General features: G+C 40.9%; 1 protein-coding gene across 8 annotated transcripts in view; it reads right to left on the bottom strand.

Annotated features, from left to right (window-relative positions):
- The window catches only part of ZNF248 (zinc finger protein 248), a 363,665-nt gene extending 348,789 nt beyond the window's left edge, over positions 1-14,876 (bottom strand). For 4 of the 8 annotated variants that reach the window (XM_011960789.1, XM_011960793.1, XM_011960792.1 and 1 more), the window contains exons 1-3: positions 13,942-14,390; positions 13,203-13,300; positions 13,064-13,105 (exon numbers count right to left, since the gene is read on the bottom strand). In XM_011960789.1, the coding sequence (XP_011816179.1) occupies positions 13,064-13,078 (15 nt within the window). In that variant the 5' untranslated portion in view covers positions 13,079-13,105; positions 13,203-13,300; positions 13,942-14,390. Of the gene's footprint in view, positions 1-13,063; positions 13,106-13,202; positions 13,301-13,941; positions 14,392-14,773 lie in introns of those variants that run through there. The other 4 variants (XM_011960790.1, XM_011960794.1, XM_011960796.1 and 1 more) reach the window with 3 other exon arrangements.
- Between the last annotated feature and the right edge of the window lie 3,341 nt (positions 14,877-18,217).

Below are 18,217 nucleotides of genomic sequence, written 5' to 3'. Positions count from 1 at the left end.
AGTAAACTGGTACAAATCTTGGGCAGCTGGCGAAATCAACATATAACCTTCATGTACTGATGTATGATTTTGCCTGTAACTTCTGCTTTCCTGTAATGTACCATCACCTTTAAAAACCCTTGCTTATAAGCCAGGGATCACAGGTCTTAGGCGTTAACCACCTAATTCTCCTTGCCTGATGCCCTGCAATAAATGCCTCCATTTCTCTTGCTGCAAATCCCAGTGTCCGTTTTAGCTTTTTCTGTGTGCTTGGTGAGAGGACCCAAGTTTGGTTTGATAACAGAAAGAGGAATTATAGAATTCAAGTATCACCATTTTGCAATCTTTAATGAATTACTAAACTTAGACAATAATCAATGACTTTCAAACATTACAAAAAGACAATGGCGCCAGGTGCAGTGGCTCATTCCTGTAATCCCAGCACTCTGGGAGGCCAAAATGGGAGTACTGCCTGGGCCAAGGAGTTCGAGACCAGCCTGGTCAACAGGACCTGGTAGCAGGACCCGGTCTCTACAAAAAAAATTTTTTTTTAATTGGACAGGTATAATGGCATGAACCTGTAGTTCCAACTACTCAGTAGGCTGAGGCAAGAGGATCACTTGAGCCCAGGAATTCAAGGCTGGAGTGAGCCATAACTGAGCCAATGCACTCCAGCCTAGGGGACAGAGCAAGATCCTGACTCAAGAAAACAAACAACAACAAACAAAAGGACAATGAGATGTTATGTGGCCCTGATGTAAGTACACAACACAATCTATGATAAATTCTTACCAAAACCTAAGCATCAGTCAGGATTAAGTTCAACTACTTAGAGAAAAATACAGGGATCACAGAAACACGTTAAACATAACCACAGTGATACAACAAGGAAAATCTTCAACAAATACACTGCAGTAAATAAAGATATAGAGAAGAAACATACAACTCACAAAACCTTCAAGATAAAAGACGTTTCAACCATATTTGAATCCTGATTTAACAAATGTAAAAAAATGCAAAAACTGGAAAACACTGATTATACATTAAGAAATTTTCAAATTTTGTTGTGGTTAACTGTATTGTGGTGTTTTGTTGTTGTTGTTGTTGTTGTTTGAGACAGGGTCCCACTCTGTGGCCCAAGCTGGAGTGCAATGGCACAATCTCAACTCACTGCAACCTCCATTTCCTGGGATCAACTGATCCTCCCACCTCAGCCTCCTGAGTAGCTGGGTGCGAGCCACCATGCCCAGCTAACTTTTTATTTTTATTTACTTTATTTATTTATTTATTTACTTATTTATTGAGACAGAGTCTCCCTCTGTCACCCAGGCTGGAGTATGGTGGCTCAATCTTGGCTCACTGCAACCTCCACCTCCCTGGTTCAAGCAATTCTCCTGTCTCAGTCTCCTGAGTAGCTGAGACTACAGGTGCACACCACTATGCCCAGCTCATTTTTGTATTTTTAGTAGAGACTGGGTTTCACCATATTGGCCAGGCTGGTCTCGAATTCCTGACCTCAGGTGATCCACCCGCCTCAGCCTCCCAAAGTGCCGGGATTACAGACATGAACCAACGTGCCTGGCCTTCATTTTTATTTTTGTAGAGATGGGGTTTCACCATGTTGCCCCAACTGGTCTTGATCCTAAGCTCAAGAGATCCACCCACCTCGGCCTCCCAAACCATTGGGATTACAGGTTTGGGCCACCACACCTGGCCAGTATTTTTTTTAAGTTTCTTGAACCAATTTTTTCCTCCATGTTGTTATACTTTATCAATTTGAATTTAAAAAGTTAGGTTCACTTATTCTATTTGTACTTAATTTTAGAATTTGCTTTTTCCATCTTTTTAAATTTTTTTGAACATGTGAAGCACTTAACATGATTCAAAAGTCAAAGCTATATATAATGATACAGCATCCAACAAAGGAGTCTTGATGCAGTAACATGCGGGCACTGAAGGCACTTAGAGTTTGGTTTCTAAATAATAGTTCACTGTAAAAGGAAGCACCACTCCAGGGAAAAACAACAGATTCCATGCCTGGGGCTGGGAGATACAAGGGAAGTTTGTGTATCTCTGTTCTAACAGCCAATAATAAAGGCTCAAAGACTAACAAGGATATAGAGGAGCCACTTCGAAGGAGTTCCACTAACTACATGGGGACAATATGAACATCAAAAATAATAACAATAAATGAGACTAAAAAAAAAAAATCCATGAATCTGAAGTGATACCAAAAAAAAAGGTATGTGTGTGAGTGGGGGTAGGCAGGAGCTCTTTTTTACAGAAGAAAGGGAGCTAGGCCAGGCGCAGTGGCTCATGCCTATAATCCTAGCACTTTTGAGGCCAAGGTGGGCAGACTGCTTGAGCCCAGTAGTTCAAGACCACCCTGGGTAACATAGTGAGACCCCACCTGTACCAAAAAAAAAAAAAAAATTAGCCAGGTGTGGCAGCACGCACCTATAGTCCCATCTACTCAGGAGGCTAAAGTGGAAGGACTGCTGGAGCCCAGGAGCTCAAGGCTGCAATGAGCCATTATTGTGCCACTGCACTCCAGCTTGGGCGACACAGAGAGACCCGGTCTCAAAAAGAAAAAACAAAAACAAAAACAAAAGCCAGCTAATGTAGGAGTAGAAAATGTGAAAAATCATAATTCTGCAACCACCAGTAGAACAGGTGATTCGGACAAGTATTAACAGACGTTAAAAACACTGGATGAATGAAAGGTTGTTAGGAATACTACCTTTGAAATGAAAACACAGTACATCACCTTTGTAGCAATCCAGACACTAATTTTTAACATGAAACAACTATGAAGATGTAATCAGAGGAATTCAAATAGTCAACACTCTTTTAAAATGTCAATTTCAGGCCAGGTGTGGTAGCTCACGCCTGTAATCTCAGCACTTTGGGAAGCCAAGGCGGTTGGATCACCTAAGGTCAGTAGTTCAAGACCAGCCTGACCAATATGGTGAAACACCGTCTCTACTAAAAATACAAAAATTAGCCAGGCATGGTGGCAGGTGCTCAGGAAGCTAAGATAGGAGAATTGCTTGAAGCCGGGAGGTGGAGGCTACAGTAAGCTGAGATCGTGCCACTGCACTCCAGCCTGGGCAACAGAGCAAGACTCCGTCTCAAATAATAAATAAATAAATAAATAAGATGTCAATTTCAGGCTGGGCATGATGGCTCATGCTTGTAATCCCAGCACTTTGGGAGGTCGAGGCAGGGAGATCACTTGAGGCCAGGATTTCAAGACCAGTCTGGCCAACATGGCAAAACCCTGCCTCTACTACAAGTACAAATATTAGTGGGGCATAATGGCACATGCCTGTAATTCCAGCTACTTGGGAGGCTGAGGCATGAGAATTGCTTGAAACTGGGAGGTGGAGTTTGCAATGAGCCAAGATGGCACCACTGCACTCCAGCCTGGGTGACAGAGCAAGATTCTATCTCAAAAAAGAAAAAAAAAGTCAATTTCAAGAAAGACAAAAGAGGCAGCATCTGCTCTAGATTACAGAAAATTAAAGGGCATGAGAACTGGACATAATGTGATATCACTCACTAGATGCTGACTTGGAAAAAAATATAAAGTGTATTTTTTTAACATCTGGAGACACATCATTTTGTAGCGTACATTAAGATTATCATCTCCATACAGGGAAAACATTCTTTTTCATAGGAGAAACATGCTGTAGTGTCATGGATGCCTACACAACTTATTTTCAAATGATTCTGCAAAGAAACGTGGAATAGATAAGAAAACAAATGTGGTAATTAGTTAACAACTGGTTAACAGAGATGAAAAGTAGACACGTTTTCACTGTATTATACTTTCAACTTTTCTGCAGGTTTTAGATTGTTTTAAGTAAAAAAGTGGGGGAGATATTTTTAAATGATTACTGTACACTTGGTTGGATATGGTAGCTCGTGGCTGTAATCTCAGCACTTTGGGAGGCCAAGGCGGAAGGATCGCTTAAGCCCAGGAGTTCAATATCAGTCTAGGCAACACAGCAAGACCTCATCTCTACAAATAAAAAAGAAAAACAAAAATTAGGCATGGTGATGTGTGCACCTGTAATCCCAGCTACTAGGAAAGCTAAGGCGGGAGAATCGCTTGAGACTGGGAGGTCAAGAGGTTGAGGTTGCAGTGAGCCATGATCACAACACTGCACTCCAGCCTGGGCAACACAGCGAGACCCTGTCTCAAAAAAAAAAAAACAAGATTACTATATACACGTGCAAATTTTGTGGATATGGTTCTTCACCACAACCTCCTCCACTAATATCGTAGTTATTTAAAAAGAAATAAATATATTTCTTTTTAAGAAATAAATCTATTTCTTTTTAAATAACTAGGTGGATATTAGTTAAATAACTAATTAGTTTAAATAACTAGGATATTAGTTAACTAGGATATTTTAAAACACTATCTCATTTTGGGAAACTTTAAAGTACAAGGGATTTAGGTAACAGTGTGGATTACTGCTCATCTTCTTAGCATGATTAATTGTATTGTGGTTAGGTAAGTAAATGTCCTTATCGTGAAGAAATTTATACCAAGTTATTTAGGGATAAAGTGTTATAATGTGGGTAACTTATTTTCAAATATATTTCAGAATAAAATGTATATACGGAGGAGAGATAAAGCAAAAAAGGCAAAAATGTTAACTGCTGAATCTAGGTAAAAATTACATAAGTGTTTATTTTGTTTGAAAATTTTCATATTAAAAGTTAAGAAAAAGGCCTCAGCTTTCAGAGATACTTATTGATATGTTTACCAAAAAAAATTATCTTGAATTTGAGTCAAAATAATCTCGGCAGGAATGGGTGAAAGTAAAAGTGAGACAGCTCTGAGCTGATAACTGAGGAAGCCGAGAATGGCTAGGTACATGGAGGTTAATATACTATTTTATCACTTTTGTGTAAGTTTGCAATTTTCCAAAATAAAAAGCTAAAAGAAGAATGGATACTTTTAGTCTGAAATACATATTTATCTATCCTAACTCCAAAAATATTAATGAAGAAACATAGAAGAGGCAGAGCGCAGTGGCTCACGCCTGTAATCCCAGCACTTTGAGGGGCTGAGGTGGGTGAATCACCTGAGGTCAGGAGTTTGAGACCAGCCTACCCAGCATGGCAAAACTCATCTCTACTAAAATACAAAAAAAATTAGCTGCGCATAGTGGCATACACCTGCAGTCCCAGCTACTCGGGAGGCTGAGGCAGGAGAATCGCTTGAACCCAGGAGGCGGAAGTGGCAGTGAGTTGACATCACGCCACTGCACTACATCCAGCCTGGGCAACAGAACAAGACTCCTCTCAAAAGAAAAAAAAAAAAAAGAATACAGCCAGGCACAGTGGCTCATGCCTATAAACTGAGCACTTTGGGAGGCTGAGATGGACAGATCGCCTGAGCTCAGGAGTTCAAGACCAGCCTGGACAACATGAGGAAACCCCGTCTCTACTAAAAACACAAAAATTAGCCATTCATGGTGGCCGGCGCCTGTAATCCCAGCTACTCGGGAGGCTGAGGCAGGAGAATCACTTGAACTCAGGAGGCAGAGGTTGCAGTGAGCCGAGATCACACCACTGCACTCCAGCCTGGGTGACAGAGCCAGACAGACTCTGTCTCAAAAAAAAAAAAGAAAAAGAAAAAAGAATACTCCCAGGAAGGGAGTATTCCCCCCTCAGCAGAAGAAACATTTTGAGTAATTTCTGAAAGATACAGAATGGTAAGACCAAACAGAAGTCAGAGGCAGGAAGTCCATTTCAAGCACAGCCATAAGCTTGGAGATGTTCTGGGTTCTGGCAGGAAACTTGCTGGACTTCTTACCTATTATGTTTCCTTACCAATTCACCTACAATCCTTGAATTGGCCTTTCCATTATGGGAGACAATAATAGAGGACACATTTCTCAACAGTTGAGTGAATTCACATTAGCTACCTGTGCTGATCAAACTAGTTCTTCACTTCTAAATATGAATGGAAAATAAAGATTTACTAGATATTTGAGGAAAAGCAACAGCATAAAGCATACTCACCAAGATGACTAGAAATGAATGCTAAGAAACCAAATCAATATAAGAAATAGAAATGAAAAATTAATTCTAATATCTTCAAACAGATTTTTAAAACGATTCCTTCCATAAACCAAGAACACACTGCCATGGTAAGAAGCCTTCAGGGAGAAAGAAAGAGCAGTAAGAAATTAAAAACAGTCCAGACATGGTGGCTCACACCTATAATCCCAGCACTTTGAGAGACTAAGGCAGATGACCTGAGCACAGGAATTTGAGGCTGCAGTGAACTATGACTACTGACTACTACACCACTGTATTCCAGCCTGGGTAAAAGAGTGAGATCCTGTCTCTAAAGAAAAAAAAAGAAAGAAAGAAACTAAACAACACAGTGAAATTGTAAAATTTTCACAAATGGTGAAAACTTTTTTAAAATTTCAAAGAACTGGCAGGGTACAGTGGCTCACACCTTGTAATCCCAGCATTTTGGGAGGTCAAGGCGGGCAGATCACCTGAAGTCAGGAGTTCAAGGCCAGCCTGGCTAACAAGGTGAAACTCCATCTCTACTAAGAATACAAAAAAAATTAGATGGGCGTGGTGAAGGGCACCTGTAGTCCCAGCTACTCCGGAGGCTGAGGCAGGAGAATGGCCTGAACCCGGGAGGCAGAGCTTGCAGTGAACTGAGATCATGCCACTGCACTCTAGCCTGGGCAACAGAACAACACTCTGTCTCAAAAAAAAAAAAAAAAAAAAAAAAAAAAATTTCAAAGAATCTTTAACCTTTAAAGATGTTTTAGAAATAGAATGAACATGGAAAATAGTACAAAAGAGAAATAAAAATAAATATAAAGAAGTTCAGGGGGCTGGACACAGTGGTTCACGCCTGTAATCCCAACACTTTGGAAGGCCAAGGGATGTGGATCACAAGGTCAGGAGTTCAAGACCAGCCTGGCCAAGATGGTGAAATCCCATCTCTACTAAAAATACAAAAATTACTCAGGTGCAGTGGCAGGTGCCTGTAATCCCAGCTACTCGGGAGGCTTAGGCAGGAGAATTGCTTGAACCCAGCAGGCAGAGGTTGCAATGAGCTGAGATCACACCACTGCACTCCAGCCTGGGCAACAGAGTGAGAGACACTGTCTAAAAAAATGGCTAACAAGCGCACTTCAGGCTTGTTTTCCTCTACCCCAAACGCCCAGCTAAGGCAACCTAAAGCTCCTTGTATACTAAACAGCCATTGCATTACAAGTGAGCAATTTAAACTATAGCAACTCTCTTTGAACAGCATTTGCAATTCAACAAGATTTAGTAAGACAGAACGTCATAAATAGCTGCTAAATGAATGAATGACTAGATTAAGAAAGATACCAAAAAAATGCTAACTTCAGGTAAAGGAAAGATATTTGCTGAAAAAACGGCAGAGTCAGTCAAAAAAAATCTTACCCTTAAAATCAGTATCTTGATGAAATTCCTATCAAAATCCCAACAAGGATTTTTATAAGCACAGTCAAGCTTATTCTAAAACTTATAAAAAAGGCACAGGTGCTAAGAAGAGCTAAAGCAACTATGAAGAAGAATAAAGTAAAAGGAATCACTGTGTTCAATATTAAACCTTACTGTATGGTCAGTCATCAAGATAACATGGTATTAGCATAGACATAGACACATACACTAACGGAACACAGAAGATAACCCAGAAATAGGTCCACACAAATATACTTAAGTGATTTCTGACAAAGGTACAAAAGCAATTCAGTAGAATTTTCACAAATTTGTTGAAAAAAAAGTTTTAACAATTGGTACTGCAAGTAATTGTACATCCATAGGCAAAAACAGCCTCAATCTAAACCTCATACCTTATACAAAAATTAACTAAATAGATGAAGTACTTAAATATAACACATAAAACTAAATAATTTTTAGAAAAAAAAATAAGAGAAAATCTTTGCCTAGGGCTAGGCAAGAGTTCTTAAGACTTGATAACAAAAGCATCATCTCTAACAAAATATTGATAAAATGGACCTTGTCAAGGTGAAAAACTTTTGCTCTGTGAAACACCCTGAAAAGATAAGCTATCGACAAGGAGAAAATATTTGCAAACCACATATCTGACAAAGGATTACTATCTAGAAAATTTAAAAAACTATTAAAACTCAATACATTAAAAAAAAATCCAATTTGAAAATAGTAACGTGGGAGACCAGAAATATGCCACCCCAAAATATGAAGAATTGTTGAGCTGAAGACAATAAGCAGATGCAAGAAAGCTCTCTGTCCTCTCTCTATTTGCCTAAAAGCAGGACATTGATTTACGAAGACAAAAGGTATCCTTGCCTCCCCGTCTATCAAGGAGAACAAAGGTTAGCAACTGAAGACAACTTGAGAACTGATGGTCTTAGAGATGGTACCAGGGAATCTACATTAACTAGCTTCGCAAACTAGCCTGTATCGGCCATTTATTTGCTTTCCCCCACATTGCCACCCCTAGAAATTCCAAGCCCCTTTCCTTTGTCTTAAAACTTCTCTAAAACTTTCCTGTTCTTTGATGAAGATGCTATATAAGCTGGAATTCAAAGCCACCTCTTTGTGAAACACTCATTCTCTGGGTGTCCCCCATGTATATATGAAATATACTTGTTAATAAACTTGTTTTTCTCTTCTTAATCTGTCTCTTGTTACAGGGGTTCATTCCAACTAAGAACCTATTGGGGGGGGTTCAAGAAAAAAAAAATTACCATTCTTCCACTACAGTTCTAAGACACAAAGGACTATTTCAACAAAGAGAATATACAGGCAGAAAATACGCCCATGAAAAGATTTTCATGCAAATAAATAACACAAAAAAAATCACTATATACCCATCAGAATGACCAAAAAAAAAAAAAAAAAAACACCAGTGCTAACACCAAGTGATGGCAAGGAAGATAGAGAAAAACTGGATCATGTGTACAGCAGCTAGTGGAAATATAAAATGGCATGTTCACAGCAGCTTTATTTTTCACAGCCCAAAATTGGAAATTAACCCACATGTCCTTCAACAGGTGAATGGTAAAACTGTGATATAACCAGCTGGGCGTGGTGGCTCACGTCTGTAATCCCAGCACTTTGGGAGGCTGAGGGGGGTGGATTAACTGAGGTCAGGAGTTTGAGACCAGCCTGACCAACATGGAGAAACCCCATCTCTACTAAAAATACAAAATGAGCCAGGCATGCACTCCCAGCTACTCAGGAGGCTGAGGCAGGAGAATCACTTGAACACGGGAGGCAGAAGTTGCAGTGAGCCGAGATCATGCCATTGCACTCCAGCCTGGGTAATAAAAGTGAAACTCCACCTCAAAAAAAAAAAAACAACTGTGGTATATCCATACCATGGACTACTACTTAATAACAAAAAGGAATGAACTGTTGACACATACACAACCTGGATGAATCACCAGGGAATTGTACTGAGTGAAAAAAGCTAACCCCAAGAGGTTAATGTTATATGATTCCTTTTCTGTAGCATTCTTGAAAGGACAGAAACAGATTAGCAGGTTGCTGGTGTTTAGGGAGGAGGCTGTAAGGGTTGGCTGGAGTTGGGGAATGACAGAGCCAGGATGGAGGTAGATGTGGCTATAAAAAGGGCAACAGGAGAGATCATCCAGGTAATTCAGCTACTCTGTAGTTTGACTGTGGTGGTGGATAAACGAATCTAATTTGCCACCGCACTCCAGCCTGGGTGACAGAGTAAGACCCTATCGCGCGCACGCGCATGTGCGCTCTCTATATATATGTGTATATATATTTGTATTTATATTTGCAATATATATATTTCACATAGGAACAGTACACACATTGTTATTTAATTTAGAGAACTGAAAAATCTAATAGGTGTAACTGCAGTACCAAAAGGAAAGTAGAGAATATTTGATGAAAAAAAGGCTGAGAATTTTAATTTATTTTTTATTATTATTATTTTTTTAGATGGAGTCTTGCTCTGTTGCCAGGCTGGAGTGCAGTGGCACGATCTTGGCTCACTGCAACCTCCGCCTCCCGGGTTCAAGCGATTCTCCTGCCTCAGCCTCCCAAGTAGCTGGGACTACAGGTGTGCGCCACCACACCCAGCTAACTTTTGTACTTTATAGTAGAGACGGGGTTTCACCCTCGATCTCCTGACCTCATGATCTGCCCGCCTCGGCCTCCTAAATTGCCTGGATTACAGGTGTGAGCCACCACACCCGGCCAAGGCTGAGAATTTTTAAACTGACAAGGATATCATACCTTAGAATCAACTCCTGCCAAAATACTACAGGATAAAGATAGAGAAAATCAAACCAAGTTATATTAAGTAACAAGTGCTGAAAACCAAAATAAAAGAGAAAATCTCATAACCAACCAGAGGGAAAAAGATCAATTGCCTTCAAGGGGGAGGATGATTTAAGACAAAAACAACAATCCAGAAGTCATCGGAACAGTATCTTTAAAGTGCTAAAAAGAAAAGGGGAAAAAAAAGCTCTCACTCCAGAATTCTGTCTTTATTGAAAATATCCTTCAAAATGAAGAAATATAGACATCTTTAAACAAAAAAAAAAAAAGAGAGAATTTGTCACCAAAAGATCTGCACAAGAAACAATAAAACTTCTTTGGGGTAAAGGCAAATAACTGTAGATGAAGCATGATACTGCAAAAGGGAAGAAAGAGCACAGGAAAGGGCAATTATTTCAGTAAATAGAAAGCCTACCCCACTCTCTAAAGTCGTAATACTAAAGATACGTTGTGGGGTTTAGAACACAAGGAGAAGAAAGCATCAAAACAACAGTACGCATGTGGGGATGGAGCAAATGGAATGATAGTGTGGTAATTTAATTAAGTTCTTACATACAAGTAAACTCCAAATGGATTAAAAATTTAAACATAAAATGCATAAAAATATTAGAATATATGGGCAGATTCTTTATAATCATGACGTGGGAAGGACTTTCTAACTATGTCTCCAAATGCTGTCAGTCCAAAACCATAAGGAAAAGATTAATAAACTAGACAACAAAAATAACCAAATATTTCTGCATAGAGAAAGACACCATGAACAATTATCAAAAGACAAATGATATACCAAAAAATAATGGCTTGCAACTCATATAATACATACGGTAAAAGACATTGGAGGGAAAAAAGACCAGAAAATCCAAGAGAAAAATAGGCAAAAGATATTAACCATTAAGTTCACAGAAAAATAAATATAAGACACCCTTAGACACAGGAAAAGGTATTCAACCTCACTCAGTGAAGAAAATCGCAGATGCAAACTATAAGAAATACCACTTTTTATCTATCAGTTGCCCCCAATCCAAAAGTTGAAGCACATATTCTATGGGAGGAGCTGTGAAGAAATAAGCATTCCTATGCATTGCCAATGGGAAAACAAAATAATACTAACTCTAGGACAGGCATGCTCACTAAGTTGATTAAGTTCTGGGAATTCATCGGATATATAAACATATACACACAAAATTATAAATGTACAAGGTTATTCATTACAACATGGTTTGTCACAGCAAACGGCTGGAAGTAGTTAACTATTGACTTGAATTAATATGCAATTGTGACAAAGAGAGAAAATGCCATTCATGTTCTGTCATAGAAACGTCTGCATACTGTTAGGTGAAAAAGGAATAATGGAAAATAGTGTATACGTCAAGCATCAGAATCAGCTTAAGCTAGAGGTTTATCAGAACTTCAGAATCAAGGACCCCATCCATAGTTCATAGCTACTAAATCAGAACCTGCATATTAAAAAGATTCCAGGGATGCACAATCACATTTAAGTTTGATATGCCCTAGAGATAACAGATGCCTTTTTAAGTAAACCAAGGAAGCAAATAAGAATATACATACATATTTTATTTAAACTGGATAAAGAAACACTGGCAAAGTAAACCAAAAACTAGAAAAAAAATAGACATCTTTGGTAGAGTGACCATGTATTCCAGTATGTCTGGGATTGTCCTAATATATGGCAGTTGTCTCTGCATAAGTATTTATAAAACCTCTTTCACTCTCAGTGAAAATGTATCAGTTTGAATGATAAATAAATGTCACCCTACCTGGAGAAACTGCATGAACAGAGGGAGTGTGAATATGTATGTACATCTTTTGTTATCACTTACCTTTTAAAAAGTAAAAGTAATGTATTATTATGTTAATGTATTATTAATTCAAAAGCACTTTATTAAGGAAAAAAAAAATAAAACCAGTCAGGAAAAATAGACCGAGAAGAACCTAAGTAGGCTAAGGATGGAAACACAAGGAAAAGCGATGCCTGGAGCAAAAAGAAAAGATCCCTTCATGACGACTAGGGAGGGAATCAAAGTTAGGAAAGGACAGTTCAGAGGGTGGCATTATACACACCAACAGAGGAGACTCTCCAAACAAAGACCATGGTTAACAATATATGCAGCAGACCAGGGAAGCAATACAAAGGCAAAAACATCCACTGGCCTTGATTATGATTTCGTCGCCTTTGCCAGAACTGATTCAGGTGAGTTTAGGTGAGGGAACAAGGTTGCATTCATCAGATTGAAACATAAATGAAAAACACAGAAACAAGTCGGAACTGTCAGTGATTCAACCTAGAAATAAGAACAAGCTGACACAAAGAGTTAGGGGAAACTGTTCTGAGGACTTGCAGTCCCTCCATTCCTCCACATCGTCAAGGTTTTATTCCCGCATCAAGCAGGACCATCAAACCTCAGTGTCTGGTCTCCTGAAAAGCATATGCACTGAGTTCTGCTCTGTAACTGTTCTTTGTTTCTACCAAGAAACACTTCTAGACAACTTACTGCATTTATTTCAGAATTGTTATTAGAACAATCACAGATAACATTACAATAACTTGGATAATTCTGCAAAATTAAAAATCCTGCATCTAATTTGCCAAATGCACTATTTTGGATTTGCTACTTCAGTTTTATTTCCCTTAATGTCAATTTTTGCCTATTTCTGTTTTTCCATTTTCGAAACATAAATCCTTATAAACTTCAGAAATCCATTTTAAAACAAACTGGGAATAAAGAAACAAGAATCTCACCTGGGATTTGTTCATTTTCTGCTCTTAGTGGAGGAGGGAGAGCTGAAGGATTAGAAAGGAAGAATGTCAGGAGAGCCTTGGCCAGCCTTGCAGTTCGGAGATTCACCTGCCTATACAGCTCCACACACAAGATACTTACGTGTCCATGTGTGGCTCCGATATATGCTGAGCTCAGACATGACACTTTTCACTGAGTGAATGTAAATATTTCTTACTGATTTATTACCAATTTAGGTTCTGTGACACAGAAAAATTAAAAACACGAAAAGATGAGTTTAACAAGTAACAATAATCTAAAGGAAGAAACACTATGGGTTTGTCAAAATTCCTTGTAGGGAAAAAAAATATTCAGGCCATATTGTTTATCTATTTACCTGTTAACACCATTAACGCCGAGGTCAGATAATGCAAAAAACCTCTAAAAAAGGGGATGCGGTGTTTAATCAAGTTTAAAAATGTTCTAACTTGCTAAAAATTCCTCAAAAGGATCTTTTAATGAGAAACTGTCACATAGAGCAACAAAATAGGAAGCAGTGGCTCAGGAAACTGCAGACTTGACTTCTAATCTCAGTCTACCTCTAACGAATGACAAGATCTGAACTAGTCACCTCTTCAAACTCAGTTTTGTTTTTCCATCTTTCAAATAACATCAAAACAGATAACCCAAGTAGGACCTGCCTGCACTACCATCCGGCGGAGTATCAGGCCAGGAGAGGAGGAAGCTCGGCAGCTCATTTGGATGTGCCGGGTGTTCGCGGAGGGGTGATGACAGCATTTCCTTCGCTGTGGCCGTGAGCCTTTCACCCGTCCCTACCCTCAGACTCTCCAGAGGTGCCACTCCTGTTAGCCTGCGCGCCCACCCCTCAACTCCAGCTCACCTCTCTCTTCTTAAACTTGTCCCAGACCTTGCACCGGCACACAGACTCCGACGGCTTCAGGATACGGTGCCATGATCACACATAATACATAAACGAACGCGCAACGTGTAAATAATTACTTGCGATACGGGGGCGGTCAGAGCCAGAAGGGGCCCTGGTGGGCAGCTAGGCCAGGCCCTTTGCTCCTGCACTCCACTCGCAGAGAGGCCCTGGGGCCGGTGCAGGCGCCGTCTCCCCCGGACTCTCCCAGGAAACGCACACCCAGTAAATACAGCACCTAAACAACGAAAGTGCTCAAAACAACCCAAGGCGGCAAGTATTCCAGATATCCGCAATTTACAGAGAGGAAAACCGAGTCTCCCGTGGGTAATTGTGTCTAATTCATTTGTCTCGAACCCGGAGCAGTCGTTCTCCCCCGCAGCCCCGCCCCTCCCCGCAGGCCAAGCGCACAAAAAGCACACACGCACACATCAAACGCCATGCGCATGCGCACGGCGAACGTCACACGCTACGCACACCCGCTGTTACCCCCCGCCCCCCCCGGAGCCAGTTCCCTCCCCTTCGGGCTAGCGCGCACTATCCATTCGCTGCAACAAGACTCAGCTGGGCGCCAGGCGCCGGGACTTGACGCATAAGGACCCCCGCGAGCCCCGAAACTCTCGTTCCCACGCCAGACCTCATCCCCTTATGATAGAGACGCCCTCGCCCCACAGTCCCTTCAACGCCGCAGGCGCCAGGGGTCCCTCCCCACCTTCGAGCTCTAGCCGCTGCCCGCCCGCCTTTGGGGCAGCGCGGGGACCCCCTGGCCCTCGCCCAGTACTCCGGGGCTCACCCTCCGCTCCTCGCCGCGTGAACCCGGAGGCGACGGGTTTCCCAGAACGGACTGGAGGCCCGGGAAGGACACGCCGGGAGGGGAAGGCGGGGATGCACATGCGTAGAGGGAGCGGCGGAGCGCCCCAGTTAGGCTGGTGGCTGCCCGGCATGGAAGCGGCGCTACCTCCTAGAAGCGAAGCCCCAGGAGGGTGTCGGTCTGCTGTAGCCGCACCCCTCAATTGTAAAATGAGGCTAATGATAGTGCCTAGCTTGTAGGAGTTTTATGAGAATTGGAGGTGCTTACGTTGTAAAAGCACTTAAACCGGTGTCTGACACAGACATTGTTCAGTATATTTCTCAAGATTCCCCATTTTATATCATGCTGGTCATCATAAACGAGGCTCTCCTACAAAACAGCCTTGTTTAGTGGGTTGAGAGATTACTGTCTCAGTTACCCACTCCTGCTTGGAACCAGGATTCTGTCAGTACCCCCAGAGGTTGTGGATCAAACCAATATGCCTTTTAGACACAAGCCAGGAGAAGGAAAGGTGTGCTTGAATTCATTCACGAACATGCATGTTAACGTTTAACTGAAAGACTAGAAGAGAATAACGTCTGTGATCAGTATGGTTATTCTCTGCAATAAGGAAAAATAGAAGCTAGCAATTCAAGATCCAAACATAAAATTGTTTATATGTTAAAAAAAAAAAAAAAAAGCTGTTTGAGTAACGTATTTGAAGAAAAAGCACGCTCTTATTTTACCCAAAACTACGCATACATTCTTTTATGTGCATATCTGGCATTTTCAGCACACTATGAGCATATGGGTATGTTACAACTTTTCATTTAAAAATTCAACTCCTTGGTCATTGTCCATTTTTTTTAAACTTTTCATTTGCTCATAATTTCAGATTTACAGAAGAGTTGCAAAGATAGTTCCCATATGCCTTTCACCCAGATTCTACTAGTGTTAGTATTTTACATGACCATGGTATATTTGTCAAACTAAGAAAATACCATGGGTATAAACTGCCGAGTTTATTCAGACTTCAGCAGTTCTTCCACTAATGCCCTTTTTCTGTTCCAGCATCCAATCAAGGATATTGTTACCAGGGGTCCTTGCTCCCAGAGCTCCCAAGATGGTGCTTGGCCACTTCCAAGATGGTGGCAAACCTCGTGTTCTCTGACCTGGGTTTCTTTGCCTCACAGATTCCAAGGAATGAAATCTTAGGCTATGCAGTGAGTGTTATAGCTCTATTAGAAGCCGTGGGTCATGGAAGAGAACTGTGAAGCCCAGTGACTACTGTTCAGCTCGATTAGGACGAACCAGGGACTTAGCTGTGCAGGAACAATGGCAAACCTTTAGCCGGACTGGAGCAGCAGTGGGCGCCTCGCTGGATCAGGAGCACAGCAGATGACCTGCCTTTAGCCCAACTCGGGAGCGGCAGTGGGTGCTTCACTGGATCAGGAGCACACCCTGCTGGATCCAGAGGGATGGAAGAAAGCGATGGGTCTGCAAAGGCGGCAAACAGCAGTGGTCGATGAAGCTCAGCTGGAGCCATAACAAACACGAACCAGAAGAGAGTGCAGTTGCAATATTTAATAGAGTGAAAACACAGCTCCCATACAAAAGGAGGGGACCCAAAGAGGGTAGCCCTTGTGGGCTGGAATGCCTGGATTTATATCTGGCTCATTGTCCCTCCTGCTGTTCTCTCAGGCAATAGATGATTGACTATTTCTTTACCTCTTGTTTTTGCCTAATTAGCATTTTAGTGATCTCTCTTTACTACCTGATTGGTCAGGTGTGAGCTAAGTTGCAAGCCCCATGTTTAAAGGTGGATGTGGTCACCTTCCCAGCTAGGCTTAGGGATTCTTGGCCTAGGAAATCCAGCTAGTCCTGTCTCTCAATATCACAGTACATTTACTTGTCATGTCTTAGCCTTGGCCAATTTATAATAGTTTCTTGCTCTTACCTTGTCTTTCATGACCTTGATGTGGAGATGAATGCATGCTCTCTTAACTTCAGTCCTCTTACCTTGGCTTCCCAAAGTGCTGGGATTACAAGAATGAGCCACCACACCCAGCCTATAGTTTAACTTTAAAACAAGAATGATAATGATCTGTTCCTGAAACTAACTCCCTCCTTGTTTGGGGACAAAGACCACCTTTGTAAAACTAGTGGAAGTCCACAAGTTTAGAATTATGATAGGGACCTGAATTCTGTAAGATATAGGCATAAACCTAACCAGTTATTGCTTTATAACCTGCCTTTTTGCAACTGCTTATTACTCCAGAGTCACATAGCCAGTGGTCACAAGATTTATAACATCTCCAATTGTCCCTATAGATAATGTCACTATTGTAAAACTTAAAACTAGTATTTGAAATATTTTTCAGACTTTACATTCTAATGGACCAACTGGTGCCACTGGGACCAGTAACCCACAGCAAAAAATGGACTCAGCTGATCCTGTGACCCCCTTCAGGAACTGATTCAGCCCAAGAAGACAGTTAACACCCCTATGATTTCATCCCTGACCCACCCAATCAGCATTCCCCATTCTCTAGCCTCCTGGTGGGCAGAAGGCTAGAGAGGTCCAAAGTTTTTCATCCTTGAAAAACTGTAGCCTCCAAATTCTCAGGAAGGTAGATTTGAGAATTGTCTCTTATCCTACTTGCTTGGCCACCCTGCAATTATTAAATTCTTTTTGTGCTGCAATCTTATCGTTCTCAGTTTATTGGCTTTTTTCTAGGCAGCAGCCAAGAATAACCCAGTTAGGTGGTAACATTCTCCTGATTAGATTGAGGTTGTGAGTTTTTAGGAAGCACCCCACAAACAGTATGTGGCTTTCCCATAGTGTGATATCAGATGGCATGATATCAACATGACTTTTTACTGGTTAATTGACCATGATTACATGTATTAAATTAATTTAAATTTGTACTGAGGCTGCCTCCCTACCTCTAGGGCTGATGTAAGGAACCGCAACCTACCTTGGTATGTAAACAAACAAAACCTAGCTTGTTACACTTTTATAACAAATAGCTGAGTCAGCCACTTACAGAAGCTGAGCTTAAGCCAGTTACAGGCTGCCAACTAATCAGACCATTTCCAAATAAGGCCAAAGTTGAGCTGTAACCAGTCAAGCTGTTTCTGTAGAGCACTTCTGTTTTCTATCTATAAATATTCCCTGCCCACTTTATAGAGTTCTCTGAACCTCTTCTAGTTCTGAGTATTGTCTGATTCAAGAATCTTTGCTGAAATGAACTCGGCTAAACTTAATTTTCTAAAATTTGTCTTTTAACACTTGGTTAAGGTGGTGTCGGATAGGATTCTCCCTATTTTTCCGTTTCCAGTCTGTATGTGCAAGTGGGTCTGTATGTCCAGCCCATGCTCAGTTGGAAAGGAAATAAGCTCCATTTTAAATTTGTGGTTATATTTTTATTTTTATTTTTATTTTAT

This window comes from Colobus angolensis, unplaced genomic scaffold (assembly GCF_000951035.1).
Source record: "Colobus angolensis palliatus isolate OR3802 unplaced genomic scaffold, Cang.pa_1.0 Scaffold524, whole genome shotgun sequence".
Taxonomy (NCBI): domain Eukaryota; kingdom Metazoa; phylum Chordata; class Mammalia; order Primates; family Cercopithecidae; genus Colobus; species Colobus angolensis.
Note: the sequence above shows the minus strand (reverse complement) of the source record. Positions and strands in the feature narration are given on the sequence as shown.